Source organism: Triturus cristatus, chromosome 4_1, assembly GCF_964204655.1.
Source record: "Triturus cristatus chromosome 4_1, aTriCri1.1, whole genome shotgun sequence".
Taxonomy (NCBI): Eukaryota; Metazoa; Chordata; class Amphibia; order Caudata; family Salamandridae; genus Triturus; species Triturus cristatus.
The window spans coordinates 155,629,633-155,650,642 of NC_140585.1; the positions used below are offsets into that span (position 1 = coordinate 155,629,633).

Consider the following 21,010-nt stretch of genomic DNA (forward strand, 5'->3'; position numbering starts at 1 on the left):
TATGGAACAATTTGAATAAAAATACAGGGAAACTAGCAATGAAACAATAATCCACTTACCTTTTGGATATGTCTTAGCGAGGTGCTCACTTTCTTGTCGTGCGGCAGTTGTGTGGGTTTTTTTAATCTCTCCCTTTCTTATCTCTGTCCTTTGATTCATTGTAAAAGAGTCTATTACGCAGAGGTGAAGCAAGGCTAATCCGGAAGTGCTTCCATGCTGGTCTAGAGAGGTGCAGTGGTGGAATGGAGAGTCCATAGTGGGCGAGCTACAGCTCTTTGCACCAGAGGCTCAGTGATCAATGCCTGGCGGATAACATCATGTGGCACCAGCAGTTTATAAGTTTACTAAAACAACATGATACTGTATCTGAGTGAGTGTGAGCGTCCTCGAGAGATTGAATGTGCCACACTGACGTCATCATCGCGCCAGGGGTGGGGTCGGGGGTGGTAGAAGATGCACTCCTGCTGTGACCCAGGGAGGGAAACACTTGGAGGGGGGCACCAGCGCTTCTCTCATGGGTGGGTACAAAGACATGCTGGACTCGTCCTCAGCACCCGAGCAGTAGTGCTAAGGGTGTTTCCAGCACATCCTTAGCACCCAATGGGTTACACTGGTGATACGTCCTCAATCTGATAACTCAAAGGACTACACCACTAAGGAAAACAAACAACTTTGAAATATCTCCCTGAAGTGCACATCTGACTCTCCATATGTAATGAAAGGACAGTGCGCCATAGAACCGCATTTAACACTGAACATTAGACTCCACATCGCAGTCTGCTGACAAACTTGCACAATCTGATACCGCAAGACACCGTACTTACAAAGAGTCTCCGGCGTCCCTCCTTACCAGCCGTGTTTCTTTCATCCACAACCTTTGCTTCTACCAAGGAGGATTCATTTGCTTCATACTCGATATGTTCCTATGAGAGCCAAACTCGATGTATACATATAGATGTGTACAGGTTTGTTCGAATACATTGTACTGCAGTGCATTGGTGTTAATATGCTTTTTTATATACCCCATATGAGGGCTAACATGTGTGGCCCGGTTATGTTATGTGTACTGTGTTCCCCGCACTGGTGCAATTTATGGTCGGTACCTGGGTGCCCTCCTCTGCATGATTGAAGGCACTGTTTCAGGTTTGATCTATGCGCCACATACTGCATGAGATACCTGTGGTTTGAATGGTGTGGTGAAAGTGCTGGTTGGTTAATTTGACTTCACATTAGCATGAGGTGTAGGAGGGTAGTGAGGAGAGTGAGTTTGCTTAGGGGTATGAACTTAAACAGTGCTTTATTTATAAAAAAATACGAGCATGTGCCTTTGGCAGGAGGCCACTAGACCTGGCACCACCCAGTGCCCCTGCCAGAGCAGCCAAAACACAAATATTAACCATCGCAAAACTCTGACTACACCAGGCCCCCAAAGTCTCCTGGGCAGCAGGTAATAGTCAGTTTTAATGTATGATTATTAATAAACATCCGCTGTTGTGCTATCTTTGAATTATTCACCATGTGTAAGACTGTCATATGTAAAGGTGTTAGCAATTCAGTGCCAGTGCAGAGCACCGGAAACCACCTGCTCAAATTAAGCACTGGTATGAACCAACTTTAGGGTGGGCAGTATTACATTTAGAAACGGGCACATTATTGTCCTACTGTTGGGTCCACTGTGTATTTAGAGCCCACTGAGCAGCATCAGAATAAGCTAACCACTGAAGGCGCAGTCAAGACATCAAGAGTCACGAAGACCCCGCTTGTATCAGGCACTGCCAGTCTGGCAGGGCTGAGCAGAATTTATTTTGATTACACCGGAGTAGTGGGAGTAGTTTTGGTAATTCTGCTTTACTCTTTGATGCAAAATTACAGCTAATTGTGTAATTACCCTTCATTGCGTAATTAACAGTAATTTTGGAGAAAAATCCCACCACAGGAACACATTTAGGGGTATATTATCAATGGCCAGCGATAATTATCGCTGGCCGTACATAGCGACAGAAATATTATCGCCGGCTATCGCTGAATATTATCGCCATGATAACGCTATATTTACAACGCATAGCGCTATGGCGATAATATTTCAGCGATAGCGGTGTTTTTAATGGAACATCGCTGGTTTTCCAGCGATGTTCCATTGAAAACAGCGATAACATTGCTGATAGGACCCTGTGGTCCTATCAGCATAATCCATCTCCCATTACAAGTATGCCTTAGTCAGGAATTTAACAGACGTTAAATTCCTGAGTTAAGGCTGAGGTAGCGCGATTTTTTTTATCGCTGCACCTCCTTGTTAATATCGCGAAGCTGCCTTCACGATATTAACATGTGTTGTTTTCACAGCCAGGCCTTCTTTGCATCTCATTAGCGATGCGAGGCGAGGCTGTGAAAAAACGGGCTCTACATCAAGGAAACATGCGCTAGCGTGTCCTTGATGATATTGCGATATAATTATCGCCGCTTTTCGCCCAAAAACGGACACTAAAGCGGCGATAATTATATCGCCAGCTCTTGCTAATATGCCCCTTAGTGAGTGAGAATGGCTACTCATGCTCTCTATTCTTCTTCTGCTGCAATTTAGTGTTCTCTCTTAGCACAAAATGCATCCTTGTGTCCATTTAGCAGGTGAGGATGCATTTTCGCTAAGAAAATATCGCTAAAAGATAGTAGTAAGGTGGGGAAAAACCATACCCAAGAACAGATTTAGCAAGTGTGAGCAGCTGCTTGCAGTTCATGTTCTGTTGCATTTTGCGCTATATATTAGCACAAAATGCATCTTTCCATCTATTTTGGATGTGAGGGCGCATTTTTGCAGCCGGAAATAGCACTAAACACAGAATTAGTCTTCTCACGCAATTCAAGTGTAATCTCACAGATTTCTTGGCATAAAAAGGAGCACTGTTCAGATAGAAGAAGTGGATTGGGTCTGGTCAACGCTTATCTTAGGACTTAGAAGAAATTCTGAGAAAAAGTGTCCAAGAAGGTAAAGTTTAGCTGGACTTGGGTGTCGGATGGCCTTTGTTCAAAGACTCAGTGAGGGTTTCTACATTCGGAGTTGGTCTCCGAATGAGAAGTCAAAAATCTTCAGTGGGACGAGGCAGAGGGCTGTGGCCGAAGACCCTGGTGCCCTTCTACTGGAGGGTGAGAGAAGCTTCTGGAAAGGTTCTTTGAAGTGCATGGAATTTCCTGACTTCCCTGCCCTGGCTCCAAGCTGGCTGTAGGGAAAATGCAAGGCTGTTAGGCCCTTTTTGTGAAGGCAGAGCACAGGCTATTCAGGTGTTAGCAGAACTGTGCCCCCCATCCTGCCAGCAGATGGTCCATTGAGGCAAACCTAATCCCTCTATTATGTGACTGTCTGGCAGGAATTCCCAGAATCTGTCAGCTACACCCAGTCATGAGAGTCAAGACAGGCACAAAGGGCTAGGGGCAGGAAAATGCTAACTTTCTAAAAGTGATCTTGTCCAAAATTGAATGAAAAATCCAACTTTACCATTAAAGAGGGTTTATCATTACAATTTCATAGGATAAGGAATCCCCAATGTTATCCTGTGGAAGGGGTAGGCCTCATAGTAGTGAAAATGAATTTAGGAAGATTACCTACCAGGACATGTAAAACGTAAAAGTATTAGTCCAAAAGTTTTAACACAGCACGCTGCTGTATGAGCAATCTAGGGCCTACCTTAGGGGTGACATATATGATAGAAGCGGAGTTTAAGGCTTGACAAGGGGGTTCAAATGCAAAGTAGACATAGCACTCAGGCTAGAGTGACATTGTTAAGGTGCTACTTGCACAATAAGTGCTGCAGGCCCACTGGTAGCATTTAACTTATAGGCCCCGGGTATATAGTATACCACTCTACAAGGGACTTTCCCAGCATCTACTTGCACAGGAAGTGACCACTGAATTTCTCATCATCCATCTGGAAAGGAAGTGACATTTCTGGTTGTCCTGCCAAAATGGTCTTTAAAAGAAGAAACAAAACATGAGATCTTCATTTCCCACCACCCATCAGCACAGGAAGTCACCTCACATGATCTCCCATCATCCACCTGCACAGGAAATTACATCAGTAAAATTCCCATCATCCATCTGGACAGAAAGTGACATTACAGGTTTTCCAGCCAAAAGAAGAAGCCAAGCATCAAGACTTCATTTTCCATCACCAATCAGCACAGGAAATTACATCATGGCACCATGAACTCCTATCGCCTCCCAGGAATTACTTGTTGACAGCTGCAACAATGAAGCAAGCTGATGGGTGCAGTTGGCTCACCAACTTGCCCCAGTGCCAGGAACCCTGGTCCAATCACCACCTAGCAATACTTTGCATCACTCCTTAGGACGCTAGACCTCAACTGCTGCTTCCCTGACCTCACCTGCTGCTTCGCTGACCTCACCCACAGTAGGAGCTTTCACCTGTGCTCACTGCCGGTTTTCCAGCAGCCACCCACCACACCCTTGCTCAAATACTAACAACACCCTCAACACACCCTCCAAATACAAGCAACCACATAAGCACAGATAAAACCAATACTATAATCCTACACCACACGTCACAGCAAACCCACATGTAAACGCCCACTCGCAAGCATGCTCACTCAGCAAACACCAATCGAAATATAGGACCTACTGAGCAGCAATGCAAATGACATCCTCTTCACCTCAAAGACCTCGCTCAAACCCTTATTGGGTCATGACATCGCTATGGCAATCGAAACGGGCTACAAGACCACTCAACAGGACCGCTTTCACAAGATAGGAGGACGACTCACTATCATTATAAGGAATCCTTCAAATGCACAACAACACAGAGAACTCAACCCCATTCGAGTAACTTCTGCACTTCGAAGCTGCAAATCTCTGAAAAGAATCACCCTGAATGCAACCCTCGCTACCGACCACCCAAACCTGAAGCCACTTTTACCAACCTTTTTACCGACTTTGTTGCTCTGCTCACCTTCCAATCCATAGCCCACATTCTTCTTGGTGACCTCACATTTTACATGAAAGACCAAAATAATCCCTGCTCCACAGCCCTCCCCAAAGCTTGTGCTACATCCGACTCACCCAGCTTGTCACAGAGCCAACACACACTGCAGGACACCCACTGGACCCCAATTTCACCACAAGTAACAGCATCAGCTACAACTCCACCACACAGCTGTCATTGGACTGACCACTCCATCATCATCTACTTCCAAATCAAAACACCTGAAGTCAACATTCCTACCAGGTTCAGAAATTCAAGCCATAACTGGGGGAAATTCACAGAAGCAGACTGGCTCAGCATCCTTAGCACTGATCAGCCTACAAACAACCTCAACAAGGACATAAACAACTTCAACAACTGGATCAAGAACTGAGCAGTCTCCGTCGCATCCAACAAACCCAACAAAAATTGTTGATCAAACAAGCAGGTCTGCTGGTATAAAGAGACCTCCAAAACAAAAAGCGATTCTGCAAACATCTAGAAAGTAACTGGAGAACCAGCCTTGATACCACCATCAGAACTTCCTAGATGGCTAAAATCAGCAATTTTGAGACAACGAGAAAAAAACACTAGGGACCATATTGAAGGAACCTCCAATAGTTGCAAGATGATCATTTCGATCATCAATGATTTCACTTCGCCCTCAGCCATTGTCAACACCATCGCTGCTTCCCAACACCTCTGTGACAACCAATCCAATTTCTTCCACAACAAAAACACAAACATCTACAGCAACTTAACATGCCAAATCAACTCCAGAGTTCTCATTGCTAATCAACCCACCACCCCCCTCCAGAAGCCCACAGCTGACCTAAATCAACTGAGCAACTTCTGAACCTTCTCCCCTATCCAGCAAAAGTGATAGAGAAGGCAATTGACAAGCAACTCAGAACCTACCTCAAACTTGACCCTCTTCTAGACGACACACAATCAGGATTTAGAAGGAAACAGAACATAGAGACAGCACTTATCGTGGCCACCAATGGCATTTGAAACATCAACAACCTTCGGCCCTTAACCCGCTTAACCTCACTGCGGCCTTCAACAACACCCTCATCAGAAGACTCCATGAGATTGGCATACAAAGATCCACTCTCAAGTGGATCTGTTCCTTACTCATGGGAAGGACCTAAAGGGTCAAGCTGCCACCCTTCACATCAAAGACCAAGAAACTGATATGCGGTGTCCCACAGGGATTGTCCTTCAGGCCCGCTCTTTTAAACATATGCATGACGCTGCTCGTCAATATCATCCAACCACAAGACATCACTATGATCTTCTACGCGGTTGTATTATGGAACAACAAATACCTAAATAAAGCGTGCCTGAACCACACAAGCGCAACAATGACCCTACATGCATAATGCAGATTGCTAACCCACTCATTTCTGCACTAACATGTCTGAACCACGCATACCAATCCAACGCATGCCTTAACCACACATTTTTTACTTACGCACACTTGTGACATTATTAAACTCTCTTTTTTTGAAAATTTTTACAGTTTATAAATCCAGGTTTTGTTTTATATTTTGTCATTTTTCACACCGCTCCATGTACATATATTTTACCAACAACAAATACAAAAGATAGCATATCAATGAATTCATACCAAGAGCGCTCTGAGGAATTGGATTAGAAAAGTAGTCCTTCTACTATTTTTACAAATGTGAACAAGTTGAATGTGTTAAAAATGGCTGACATTCTGTGACTAGAACCAATCAAAAGCATTTTTTAAATTGTGAAATTAAAATCTCACATAATTTTTTTTTTTTTTTTTTTTTTTTGAAAACCTTTATTGACAGTTCAATCAAGAACAAGTATGGGCCTACAACCCCCCGGGGCCGGCCGCTAAGCAATCAGAGCAAAAAAAAAAAAAGGCAAGTGTAAACACAGGCAGCACTTCGGGGAGCAGAATCGTAATGCTAATACTGTGAACAAAGTAGGTAGGGCACCAGGAGAAAAAGGTTTTCATTTTATAATGAAACAAGGCAGAAGGATCAGGTGCCAGACAATTTTCAAACAGCAATTACAGGTATGCAGAGTAATAAACGTAAGCGATTTAAAGCAATCCATTAGGTCAATGGCGCAAACACAAGAACATCAGGATGGGGAAAATTGTCATAAGCAGTTGCGCCTGCAGTCCCACGCCAGAACTCCCGGAGAGCACCCCGGAAATTGTGGTACACACGGAGCGGCAACGAGTCATAGCAAAGGAGGTGTATCACGCTGATCCCAGAAAAGAAAAACAAAAAGAATCAGAGAAGAAAAAGGAGGCCATGGAAAAAGAGATAAAAGACTAAAGAATCCCCTCCCCCAACCCCCCACCCTGCACCTCTGCAGATGAGTACGGCCCCCCCCCAGCAGTGTGCCTGTCGCCCTGGAACCAGACCCGAAATATAGGAGAATAGGGAAAAAGAAGTAGGAAAAGAACCCCACCAGACGGGGGGGGTAGAGAAAGTATTAATAAACTGGAGGAGGGCCTTCAAAACATACCCCCGGCTTCTCCCTCCCGCACGGTAAGTTTCCCCCAAAGTGAACAATAAACGGCACAAAATCTATCTTCTCAAAGAAAAATGGGGAGCATTATGCACCTATTATGCTGTTAGCTATGCCAGGAGAGCACGCAACCCCTGAGCCCGCCCGTCCACTAGATGACCACCCCTGAAGGATCAGCCTCATCCCTGACCACTCTTTGGGAGTCTGCCCATGCCTACCCCTCGACCCAGCACCATATCCGATGTTCCAAGGTAGAGGATTGTCCAAAAACGTCCGAGAAGCGACGCACACAGGTGGGGTGGAAGTCTCTGAGCATCAACACAGTCCGCAGCGTGGAGAAACAGGCTTCCCAGTGCTGCACAAGGATATGCACTGCACTCCAGGTCCAGGAAGGCAGAAGCAGCCAAAGCAGACAATAGTTGCTGGAGTTGTCTCTGGGTCGCAGGAGGGCACGTACGGGACGAGGCTACCACATCCCACTCAGGTCTAATGCCTCCGGGGCAGATCAGGTCCTCAGCTGGACGAACACACTGTAGCATACTGGCCGGAGCGTCCAGCCGTGCACTAACCTCAGGGGTGGCCGCCAAAGTGTCCTCCTGTGCGCAGTGTGGGTAGTCCCTGTGTACGTGCGGACAGGCGGGCCGCCACTGCCCCAACGCCGACGCCACACCGTCAAGCTTACTCCCCAAGACCCCGACACCATGAATCAAGGAGGAGTGAAGAGCACCAAGGGCCTCGAGGAGGTCGCCGTACCCCAGCACAGCTCTCTGCGATCGCGCTGCCACACTCCCGAAAGTCGCACTCTCACAATCCCGCTGCGGCCCAGCGGACAGGATGGTAGGCTTCATCGCAACAAGATGGCCGCCAAGTATGCCCGACCCTCACCGGGGCCGGGACCCCGGGACAAGCGTCTCAATGTCCACGTCGCTGGTGACCGGGTTCCGGGGGCAGGCGAAAAGTTATCTGTTGCGTGGTCACGGGCAACAGTCGTCCCCACTACGGACCAGCTCCCGTAAAAATTCGGGGGCGGCCCGCAATGATCAGGGCAGGATACGGGCGGCGGCCGGGCAGCTCACCATCAAAGGCAGGGGCAGCCACCGGAGGGTCTGAGAATTGCACCCCCGGGCATGCACTCGGTCCGCTACGCTTGACAGTAGAGACGACCACGACGAAATGTAGGCCGAGTTTGGCACCGCTCCGGTGGACCGACTCCACCCAGTCACAACAGGCCGCTGTTGTTGAACTGCCGCCCGGCCACGGCGTCCACTCGAGGTCCCGGCTCCAGGGCCGCACAGGCCGCAAAGTTCAAATGCACATTTCTCCAGCGATACCGCAGCCAGAAACCTCGGAGTCACACAGTCGGGTGCCTCTCTCCTTCAGAAACACGACCGCGTAGCACAGGTTAAGGATCTCGTGCAGGATATCCGTGCGGGATGCGGAGGTTCACGGAGCCGGGAGTCTACGCTGCCGTCCCGGTCGCCATCTTGGCTCCTCAAAATCTCACATAATTGAACTCACAATTTAAACCTTCTTCAAAAATGTTTTTTTTTTAAAATTACGGAACACTTTATTTAATACATATATAAACTGCTGTTCACCATTTTGTTGTCAGTGGTACACTGAATCCCTTTGAGACCACCGTCTTTGTTTCAAACTGTGATTGAAAACCCACATCTCATAGCCAAACGTGCCATCTAGCGACTTTAAAAGGTAATTTTACAGAAATATTTGCTGTAGAACACCCTTCCATTTAATCGATTGTATATGTTTAGAACATATATTATCTACTGGCACCGGTTGACGAATCTTCGTGAAATTTTCCAAACTTTTGGCCAGCTCCGCTCCGCTCTTACCCTGAAAGTTCCGTGGTGATTCGTCAAGCGGGGGCCGAGAAAAAAGGGGGGTCCCAAAACAAGTTTTCCCCATGCAATTTCCCATAGGATCTGTTGTCGCAGCTACAGCCCGAACCGCTGAACGGAATGACACCAAATTTGTCAAAGAGGTAGTCCTCAGTTCAGACTCCTGCCTTTTGCATATATGGTGTGAATCTGTTCAGTAGTTCCTGAGAAATTTAGGGTAAAAAAGCTAGTGATATCTATGGCCGGGGAGGATCCGCGCACAATAAGCGCACTGTAAGCGCACCCTCCCCGAACTGAGCGCGCACCCTCCCGATCGCGCGCTGAAGGCTAATTGGCTGTCGAGTGTCTGTCTACATTCGAATCCAGGAACTGTTGGTGGCCATTTTCTGCCTCGGTAGAAGCGAGGCTCAAGAAGCAAGGGAAATAAGTGTGTAAAACATATAAAGGGGGCAGAGTGGAAATACTCTGACCCTCTAGAGGTGCTTAGGGTGTCCCAGAAGGACCCCCTGGGGCCCCCTTTTAAAAAAAAAACGTCAAAATGCGCGCAGGGTGCGCGACTCCTAATGCGTTGGGTGCGCGGATCCAAGGAAAAAAAATTGAAATTTTTGGGAGATAAAAATCAAGCTTAAGTGTTTTGTTCTTGAGTGGCTCTAAAAAGAGCCGTTGTGTTCATTGAGAGTTTTTGGTACTTATAAGTAAGTACCTATACAGAGTCTAAAGTCGTTGAGGAAGACTCTGTTTACTTCATCAGTAAAGTGTACTCCATCTCTCCTATACATCTCTTGCATATGAAAGCGCAGATTGTTATTGTAAATGGACCCCATTCTATAGTCTCGGAGAAAAGCAGAAACAGATTTATTCACATGTTTCCTAGCTTTCTCAATTTGTGGACAAAAATGATTGGACCAGTTCCATTTATGCCTTTGGCATATGTTAGAATACACAAAGGCAGTTTTGGGGAAAAGTGAAATCAGTTCTGCAAAGGTGTCCTTCATAAGGATTTCCAGACCTACCCCAGTCAAAGTGCCTAGGCCATTGCCACCACAGTGCACTATTATGACGTCAGGGTGTTGGATATGCATGAAGGATTTCACCAATGGCATCAATTGAAATGTGTGTTTGCTTTTGAATTTATGTGGGAAGGAATGTGATTTGATGTTTACATGTACATGTGTGTGACATGAGAGGGAAACTTTGCCATTCTTTGGTTCTGCTGACAGGTGCACAGTGCAGAGATTCTGTATAGGAAAATCTGGTGTGTGACTGATATCTGGTGTGTGACTGATATACTTCTTAATCTACAAAACAACTTGAAAGGTGAGTTATTTAATTGTGAGGGGATGTATGTAGACTATTTTGATTTTAATCAGACTAATGTATTTCTCCAGCTAAAGTGTAGGGAGTACTTTTTTTCTCTACAATCTTGTTGACAGTGTGTGTGCATGTAGAAACCATTCTGTGATAAGCATTTGTGTTTTTCATGTGTTTGCAGACAGATAACAGTGCTGTTTTTATATTTTTGGTAGAATTAGAAACCAGTCCTTGTTTATGAATTTGTGAAATGAGTTATGTTTCTATTCTAAAATGTAGTACTCCTTCTAGATGAAGAAATGTGTTTTGGTATAGTGCAAGGGATAGTGTTGTTTGTCTAGAATTACACTGTGAGTCTGTCTGCATTTGGGAACCATTGTGAGAGAAGCATTTGGTAACATCGTGTATTTGCTGACAGATAACTGTTTTAAAACCTGTCTTATTGTCAAGTTTTAGTTGCATTATAAGCCAGTCTTTGCTTATGCATTCATAAAATGAGTCATGCTTTGACACTAATGTGCTGTACTTTAATATTTAGATTGGGTGTAGTCTCCTTACCCCTTGCACAGTAGTGAATGAGTTTTGGTAAGCTGCTAGAGATAGTGTTGCTTGTCTAGAATCACACTGTGAGTCTGTGTGCATTTGGGAACCATTGTGAGAGAAGCATTTGGTAACATCGTGTATTTGCTGACAGATAACTGTTTTCAAACCTGTCTTGTTGTCAAGTTTTAGTAGCATTATAAGCCAGTCTTTGCTTATGCATTGATAAAATGAGTCAGGCTTTGACACAAAAATGCAGTCCTGAAATATGTAGATTGTGTGAAGTTCCCTTACCACTTCCACTGTAGTGAATGAGTTTTGGTAAACTCATAAGGATAGTGGTGCTTGTCTAGAATCACACTGTGAGTGTGTGTGTATTTGGGAACCACTGTGAGGGAAGCATTTGGTAACATCATGTATTTGCTGACAGATAACTCTTTTAAAACCTGCCATGTTGTCAAGTTTTAGTAGCATTAGAAGCCAGTGTTTGCTTATGCGTTGATTAAATGAGTTAGGCTTTGACAGAAAAGTGCAGTCCTGAAATATGTAGATTGTGTGCAGTTCCCTTACCACTTCCACAGTAGTGAATGAGTTTTGGTAAACTCCTAGGGATAGTGGTTGTTGTCTAGAATCACACTGTGAGTCTGTGTGCATTTGGGAACCACTGAGAGAGAAGCATTTGGTAACATTGTGTATTTGCTGACAGATAACTCTTTTAAAACTTGTCATGTTGTCAAGTTTTAGTAGCTTTAGAAGCCAGTGTTTGCTTATGCGTTGATTAAATGAGTTAGGCTTTGACAGAAAAGTGCAGTCCTGAAATATGTAGATTGTGTGCAGTTCCCTTACCACTTCCACAGTAGTGAATGAGTTTTGGTAAACTCCTAGGGATAGTGGTTGTTGTCTAGAATCACACTGTGAGTCTGTGTGCATTTGGGAACCACTGAGAGAGAAGCATTTGGTAACATCGTGTATTTTCTGACAGATAACTATTTTAAAACCTGTCATGTTGTCAAGTTTTAGTAGCATTAGAAGCCAGTGTTTGCTTATGCGTTGATTAAATGAGTTAGGCTTTGACAGAAAAGTGCAGTCCTGAAATATGTAGATTGTGTGCAGTTCCCTTACCACTTCCACAGTAGTGAATGAGTTTTGGTAAACTCCTAGGGATAGTGGTTGTTGTCTAGAATCACACTATGAGTCTGTGTGCATTTGGGAACCACTGTGAGAGAAGCATTTGGTAACATCGTGTATTTTCTGACAGATAACTATTTTAAAACCTGTCATGTTGTCAAGTTTTAGTAGCATTAGAAGCCAGTCTTTGCTTATGCATTGATAAAATGAGTTATGCTTTGACACTAATGTGGTGTACTTTAATATGTAGATTCTGTGTAGTCTCCTTACCCCTTGCACAGTAGTGTATGAGTTTTGGTAAGCTGCTAGGGATAGTGTTGCTTGTCTCGATTCACACTGTGAGTCTGTGTGCATTTGGAAACCACTGTGAGAGAAGCATTTGGTAACATCGTGTATTTGCTGACAGATAACTGTTTTAAAACCTGTCCTGTTGTCAAGTTTTAGTAGCATTAGAAGGCAGTTTTTGCTTATGCTTTGATTAAATGAGTCAGGCTTTGACACAAAAGTGCAGTCCTGAAATGTGTAGATTGTGTGCAGTTCCCTTACCACTTCCACTGCAGAGAATGAGTTTTGGTAAACTCCTATGGATAGTGGTTGTTGTCTAGAATCACACTGTGAGTCTGTGTGCATTTGGGAACCACTGTGAGAGAAGCATTTGGTAACATTGTGTATGTTTTGACAGATAACTATTTTAAAACCTGTCATGTTGTCAAGTTTTAGTAGCATTAGAAGCCAGTCTTTGCTTATGCATTGATAAAATGAGTCATGCTTTGACACTAATGTGCTGTACTTTAATATGTAGATTGGGTGTAGTCTCCTTACCCCTTGCACAGTAGTGAATGAGTTTTGGTAAGCTGCTAGAGATAGTGTTGCTTGTCTAGAATCACACTGTGAGTCTGTGTGCATTTGGGAACCATTGTGAGAGAAGCATTTGGTAACATCGTGTATTTGCTGACAGATAACTGTTTTAAAACCTGTCTTGTTGTCAAGTTTTAGTAGCATTAGAAGCCATTCTTTGCTTATGCAATAATAAAATGAGCCAGGCTTTGACACAAAAGTGCAGTCCTGAAATATGTAGATTGTGTGCAGTTCCCTTACCACTTCCACAGTAGTGAATGAGTTTTGGTAAACTCCTATGGATAGTGGTTGTTGTCTAGAATCACACTGTGTGTCTGTGTGCATTTGGGAACCACTGTGAGAGAAGCATTTGGTAACATCGTGTATTTTCTGACAGATAACTCTTTTAAAACCTGTCATGTTGTCAAGTTTTAGTAGCATTAGAAGTCAGTCTTTGCTTATGCATTCATAAAATGAGTCATGCTTTGACAAAAATGTGGTGTACTTTAATATGTAGATTGTGTGTAGTCTCCTTACCCCTTGCACAGTAGTGAATGAGTTTTGGTAAGCTGCTAGGGATAGTGTTGCTTGTCTAGAATCACACTGTGAGCCTGTGTGCATTTGGGAACCACTGTGAGAGAAGCATTTGGTAACATTGTGTATTTGCTGAGAGATAACTGTTTTTAAACCTGTCTTGTTGTTAAGTTTTAGTAGCATTAGAAGCCAGTGTTTGCTTATGCGTTGATTAAATGAGTTAGGCTTTGACAGAAAAGTGCAGTCCTGAAATATGTAGATTGTGTGCAGTTCCCTTACCACTTCCACTGTAGTGAATGAGTGTTGGTAAACTCCTAGGGATAGTGGTGCTTGTCTAGAATCACACTGTGAGTCTGTGTGCATTTGGGAACCACTGAGAGAGAAGCATTTGGTAACATTGTGTATTTGCTGACAGATAACTCTTTTAAAACTTGTCATGTTGTCAAGTTTTAGTAGCATTAGAAGCCAGTGTTTGCTTATGCGTTGATTAAATGAGTTAGGCTTTGACAGAAAAGTGCAGGCCTGAAATAGGTAGATTGTGTGCAGTTCCCTTACCACTTCCACAGTAGTGAATGAGTTTTGGTAAACTCCTAGGGATAGTGGTTGTTGTCTAGAATCACACTGTGAGTCTGTGTGCATTTGGGAACCACTGAGAGAGAAGCATTTGGTAACATTGTGTATTTGCTGACAGATAACTCTTTTAAAACTTGTCATGTTGTCAAGTTTTAGTAGCATTAGAAGCCAGTGTTTGCTTATGCGTTGATTAAATGAGTTAGGCTTTGACAGAAAAGTGCAGTCCTGAAATATGTAGATTGTGTGCAGTTCCCTTACCACTTCCACAGTAGTGAATGAGTTTTGGTAAACTCCTAGGGATAGTGGTTGTTGTCTAGAATCGCACTGTGAGTCTGTGTGCATTTGGGAACCACTGTGAGGGAAGCATTTGGTAACATCATGTATTTGCTGACAGATAACTCTTTTAAAACCTGCCATGTTGTCAAGTTTTAGTAGCATTATAAGCCAGTCTTTGCTTATGCATTCATAAAATGAGTCATGCTTTGACACTAATGTGCTGTACTTTAATATTTAGATTGGGTGTAGTCTCCTTACCCCTTGCACAGTAGTGAATGAGTTTTGGTAAGCTGCTAGAGATAGTGTTGCTTGTCTAGAATCACACTGTGAGTCTGTGTGCATTTGGGAACCATTGTGAGAGAAGCATTTGGTAACATCGTGTATTTGCTGACAGATAACTCTTTTAAAACTTGTCATGTTGTCAAGTTTTAGTAGCATTAGAAGCCAGTGTTTGCTTTTGCGTTGATTAAATGAGTTAGGCTTTGACAGAAAAGTGCAGTCCTGAAATATGTAGATTGTGTGCAGTTCCCTTACCACTTCCACAGTAGTGAATGAGTTTTGGTAAACTCCTAGGGATAGTGGTTGTTGTCTAGAATCACACTGTGAGTCTGTGTGCATTTGGGAACCACTGTGAGAGAAGCATTTGGTAACATCGTGTATTTTCTGACAGATAACTATTTTAAAACCTGTCATGTTGTCAAGTTTTAGTAGCATTAGAAGCCAGTGTTTGCTTATGCGTTGATTAAATGAGTTAGGCTTTGACAGAAAAGTGCAGTCCTGAAATATGTAGATTGTGTGCAGTTCCCTTACCACTTCCACAGTAGTGAATGAGTTTTGGTAAACTCCTAGGGATAGTGGTTGTTGTCTAGAATCACACTGTGAGTCTGTGTGCATTTGGGAACCACTGTGAGAGAAGCATTTGGTAACATCGTGTATTTTCTGACAGATAACTATTTTAAAACCTGTCATGTTGTCAAGTTTTAGTAGCATTAGAAGCCAGTCTTTGCTTATGCATTGATAAAATGAGTTATGCTTTGACACTAATGTGGTGTACTTTAATATGTAGATTCTGTGTAGTCTCCTTACCCCTTGCACAGTAGTGTATGAGTTTTGGTAAGCTGCTAGGGATAGTGTTGCTTGTCTCGATTCACACTGTGAGTCTGTGTGCATTTGGAAACCACTGTGAGAGAAGCATTTGGTAACATCGTGTATTTGCTGACAGATAACTGTTTTAAAACCTGTCCTGTTGTCAAGTTTTAGTAGCATTAGAAGGCAGTTTTTGCTTATGCTTTGATTAAATGAGTCAGGCTTTGACACAAAAGTGCAGTCCTGAAATGTGTAGATTGTGTGCAGTTCCCTTACCACTTCCACTGCAGAGAATGAGTTTTGGTAAACTCCTATGGATAGTGGTTGTTGTCTAGAATCACACTGTGAGTCTGTGTGCATTTGGGAACCACTGTGAGAGAAGCATTTGGTAACATTGTGTATGTTTTGACAGATAACTATTTTAAAACCTGTCATGTTGTCAAGTTTTAGTAGCATTAGAAGCCAGTCTTTGCTTATGCATTGATAAAATGAGTCATGCTTTGACACTAATGTGCTGTACTTTAATATGTAGATTGGGTGTAGTCTCCTTACCCCTTGCACAGTAGTGAATGAGTTTTGGTAAGCTGCTAGAGATAGTGTTGCTTGTCTAGAATCACACTGTGAGTCTGTGTGCGTTTGGGAACCATTGTGAGAGAAGCATTTGGTAACATCGTGTATTTGCTGACAGATAACTGTTTTAAAACCTGTCTTGTTGTCAAGTTTTAGTAGCATTAGAAGCCATTCTTTGCTTATGCAATAATAAAATGAGCCAGGCTTTGACACAAAAGTGCAGTCCTGAAATATGTAGATTGTGTGCAGTTCCCTTACCACTTCCACAGTAGTGAATGAGTTTTGGTAAACTCCTATGGATAGTGGTTGTTGTCTAGAATCACACTGTGTGTCTGTGTGCATTTGGGAACCACTGTGAGAGAAGCATTTGGTAACATCGTGTATTTTCTGACAGATAACTCTTTTAAAACCTGTCATGTTGTCAAGTTTCAGTAGCATTAGAAGTCAGTCTTTGCTTATGCATTCATAAAATGAGTCATGCTTTGACAAAAATGTGGTGTACTTTAATATGTAGATTGTGTGTAGTCTCCTTACCCCTTGCACAGTAGTGAATGAGTTTTGGTAAGCTGCTAGGGATAGTGTTGCTTGTCTAGAATCACACTGTGAGCCTGTGTGCATTTGGGAACCACTGTGAGAGAAGCATTTGGTAACATTGTGTATTTTCTGAGAGATAACTGTTTTTAAACCTGTCTTGTTGTTAAGTTTTAGTAGCATTAGAAGCCAGTGTTTGCTTATGCGTTGATTAAATGAGTTAGGCTTTGACAGAAAAGTGCAGTCCTGAAATATGTAGATTGTGTGCAGTTCCCTTACCACTTCCACTGTAGTGAATGAGTGTTGGTAAACTCCTAGGGATAGTGGTGCTTGTCTAGAATCACACTGTGAGTCTGTGTGCATTTGGGAACCACTGAGAGAGAAGCATTTGGTAACATTGTGTATTTGCTGACAGATAACTCTTTTAAAACTTGTCATGTTGTCAAGTTTTAGTAGCATTAGAAGCCAGTGTTTGCTTATGCGTTGATTAAATGAGTTAGGCTTTGACAGAAAAGTGCAGGCCTGAAATAGGTAGATTGTGTGCAGTTCCCTTACCACTTCCACAGTAGTGAATGAGTTTTGGTAAACTCCTAGGGATAGTGGTTGTTGTCTAGAATCACACTGTGAGTCTGTGTGCATTTGGGAACCACTGAGAGAGAAGCATTTGGTAACATTGTGTATTTGCTGACAGATAACTCTTTTAACCCCTTCCATGCTGGACGGATTCCCCTGCTGTGCTGATCTATTCCTGCGCGGGCGTGGTCATGACGGAACGGTTCCGTCATGAGCACAGCTCAACCGTGGCTCATGACGGAACCGTTCCGTCATGAGCACCGAAGGGGTTAAAACTTGTCATGTTGTCAAGTTTTAGTAGCATTAGAAGCCAGTGTTTGCTTATGCGTTGATTAAATGAGTTAGGCTTTGACAGAAAAGTGCAGTCCTGAAATATGTAGATTGTGTGCAGTTCCCTTACCACTTCCACAGTAGTGAATGAGTTTTGGTAAACTCCTAGGGATAGTGGTTGTTGTCTAGAATCACACTGTGAGTCTGTGTGCATTTGGGAACCACTGTGAGAGAAGCATTTGGTAACATCATGTATTTGCTGACAGATAACTGTTTTAAAACCTGTCATGTTGTCAAGTTTTAGTAGAATTAGAAGAGTACTCATGCAGTGGGCCAGGCCTTAGCACATAGACTGCTTCAAACGCCTATTCACTATGCATGCAGTCCTCTAACCACCTACACAGTTGTTATTCACACCTTCAATTCCGCAGACAGTATATATACACTCCAGCAAACACCCTGTCAGTCCCCTTGCACTTCTCTAGTGAGCCATTCGGTACCATGTACTAATCCTTTCACTCCGCCAAAACCCAAACACTTATAAATTCACCCAGGCACTCTCCTTGCAGTACTCTAATCATTCAGTCAGTACCCAAGTACTCATCCAGCGACTCAGGTCTTAGCACATGGACTGCTTGAAACCCCTATCCACTATGCATGCAGTCTTCTAACCACCTACACACTTGTCTTTCACACCTTCAATTCCCTAGTCAGTATCCATACAGTCCAGCAAACATCCTGTCACTCACCCAGTGTGTCTCCTTATAGTACTGTAATCATTCAGTCAGTTAGCATGTAGTCTTTTAGTGAGGTAGGCTTTAGGGCATGAACTGCTTCAAAGTAGTATGCACTATGCATGTAGTGTTTTAACCATCGTCACACTTGTGGTTCAGGGCTATAGTTTCTTAGGCAGTTTTTATATAAAATGTGTTTGTACAGTAATGGGATAGTATAAATTTGAAAGTTATTAGTATACATTTATTTGTGATTCTTTTTTACTGACACTGTTTTTCAACGTTAAAATAGAGAAATCATGCCAGAAAAAAAAAGAAAAAGAAAAGAACAGAGACAGGAGGATTGTTTGAAGAAACATCAACCACAAGTATTGAATGTACAAGATAATGTGGCTAAAAGGAAAAAATCTTCTGGTAAGATCACAAAGCAATTTATTAAAAATGTTTGTACGAGCAAACAGAATGTAGATAATGCTGGAACTACTGAGAATTCTTCAAGTAAGTAAAAAATTCAAAATATGAGGAAAAGTAAAAAAGCAAATGGTCAGTCAGAGGAGATAAAGTATGGCAATAGAAGGCAAAATCAGTATAAGGAATTACGCAAAGTAATATTTTACAAGAGAGTAGTGCATAATTTGCTGAAAGATGTGACAAAATATAAAAAGAGAGCTTTATTTTATAAAAAGAAGAAGCATATTGAAAACATTGTGGAAAAGGCTTTTGAAGTAAAAAGGAAACTGTTTATTTTAGTATTAAACAGAATTCGATCACTAGATAAACCAATCCATGTAATGAAGGCCAAAAGTAGGAGGAAAAGAGTTATTAATAAAAAAAATGTTTGTGATGTTTTTTTTTGGAGAATGGAAACACAGTTCCAGTTCAGAGCCTTTTTTTAACGATGAGAGTTATTCACTGAGCGAAAAATTATTGTATGCAGTTGACACCAGTGGTAGAGGTTATGAGGTTAGCGACGGTTGTCCAATTGAGAAAGAGAAAATGGTTGAAGAAATGCAGAATGAGTGATAGCAGATGAAGTTTTAGGGAGACGTGCTAAAAACCCTGTGTACACTTGGGATTTCAGTAGTGTTTGCAGTGTACGACAGGAATCTATTGAAAAATTATGTCGTTTTTTACGAGCCTATACTAAAAAAAGTGTAAAACAAAAGATTAAGCTGTTGCAAGGACTAGACCCTTGCAGAGTGAGAAAACATACTGGTTTGCAAGGTCATTCTCTGGCTTGTCTTTCCAGGAAAATTTGTCAAAGTGTTTTTCACCATTTCAGAATGCTGGCAGTACATCATACTCAAATGCTGAAGTTAGTGAGAAGGTTGTATTATGCAAAAAGTCCAGCACTAAAGTTAAGTGAGTTGAACAGTGCTCTTTTGCGTGGGTCAGTATCAGATGTGAAGCAGGTCTGTGATGATATTGAGTTTTGTTACTTTGGTCCTCAGCTAGAGAGTGAAGAAACTGACACATTAGTAGAATGTAGTAATGTGCATATTAATTATATATTTATACAGATGTTGTACATAGGTGTTGTGATCCTTGTACAAGAAAAGTGTTGACCATCAAAGTAGCTCCATGGTGATGGAATTCTGAGAGCTTGATCTGAGTCAGTTGCATCTGGCTGATAACTCTTGATGGATGGGATCTTTCTTACTCAGTAATAAACTAGGATCTTCTCACAACCTCCTGCTTGGATTTTCTTATTTGGATGAATCTTACACTGGCGACGAGCGTGGGATTAACTCATCTTCCTTACTGAGTTGTGAACCTACATTATTTTTTTACTGTTTCAACAAGAAGATCTCAACATCTGAAGTTTACTCAACCTGGACATCTAATCGTTTTGTAAGTGTTCCTTCCTATTTGAACCTAAGCTTCGCCACATTTCTCGCCCTTTCTGACTTTTAAAAAATTTAGAGGGCTGGGAGACTTTCGATGTTGGCTTAATTAAACCTGGATACTTTGTTGGGAACACACTTTCTCTTATTTTTTTTAAAGTGGAGATATATCCTGTATGTTCACAAAGTAAGGGTTTAATTTTCCTTTGATTTTTCATTAAAGGATGGTTCCCTCGAAAAGTTTGTCAAAGTAAGGTTGGGATTTAGCTATTACATCGCCTAATTGAACTTTCTTTGGGAGGAAAGGTCAGTGAATTGAACTCTTCAGCAATTAATTTTCATCTGTGCCTGCCTCCGTGTAAGAGCTTTATACTTTTGGGCGTTGTGTGGCTTTCGCTATGTTCTGGTAGCGTGATTTCTTGGAGCACGCAAAGTATCCCTTTAATACATTATGGTCTGTGCCTCGTGAACTCTAATTTGAAAAACAACACATTTTGAAACACTCACCCGGTCATCGTTTTTCATCGAACCAAGCAGAACATCGGAACGTCAGCAGCTTTGCCTTCAGTGAGGTCACAGCACGCGTTTTGAACTTCAGAGGCTCCGGTAGCTCACGTGACTCCTCTGCAACATTCTTTACGTGATTGACGGCAATCTGTTTGTTTTAGTCATCAGCAGTGTTATTGGTGAGGCTACAATGCGCATTTTGAACCACAGAGGCTCCAGTAGTTCCAGTGACGTCTCTGCAACTACGTAGTGAATCCTAGTTTCATTTCGTTTTGTTCCTTGTTGGGTACCTTTCTCATCGATTGCGGTGACATTTCCTCCATATCCTCAAGCGCCTTTGTTAAAAA

The 21,010-nt window shown here is 42.7% G+C and overlaps 1 protein-coding gene across 5 annotated transcripts in view; it reads right to left on the minus strand.

Annotated features, from left to right (window-relative positions):
• Positions 1 to 20,754, minus strand: part of LOC146853751 (glycine N-acyltransferase-like protein 3) — a 194,842-nt gene extending 174,088 nt beyond the window's left edge. For 2 of the 5 annotated variants that reach the window (XM_085650390.1, XM_085650389.1), the window contains exon 1: positions 60 to 239. Coding sequence is in view for 1 of the 5 variants with exons in the window: in XM_085650388.1 (XP_085506514.1) it covers positions 20,664 to 20,671 (8 nt within the window). In the remaining 4 variants the exon portion in view is untranslated. Of the gene's footprint in view, positions 1 to 59; positions 240 to 20,663 lie in introns of those variants that run through there. The other 3 variants (XM_085650388.1, XM_085650386.1, XM_085650387.1) reach the window with 3 other exon arrangements.
• Positions 20,755 to 21,010: the final 256 nt, after the last annotated feature.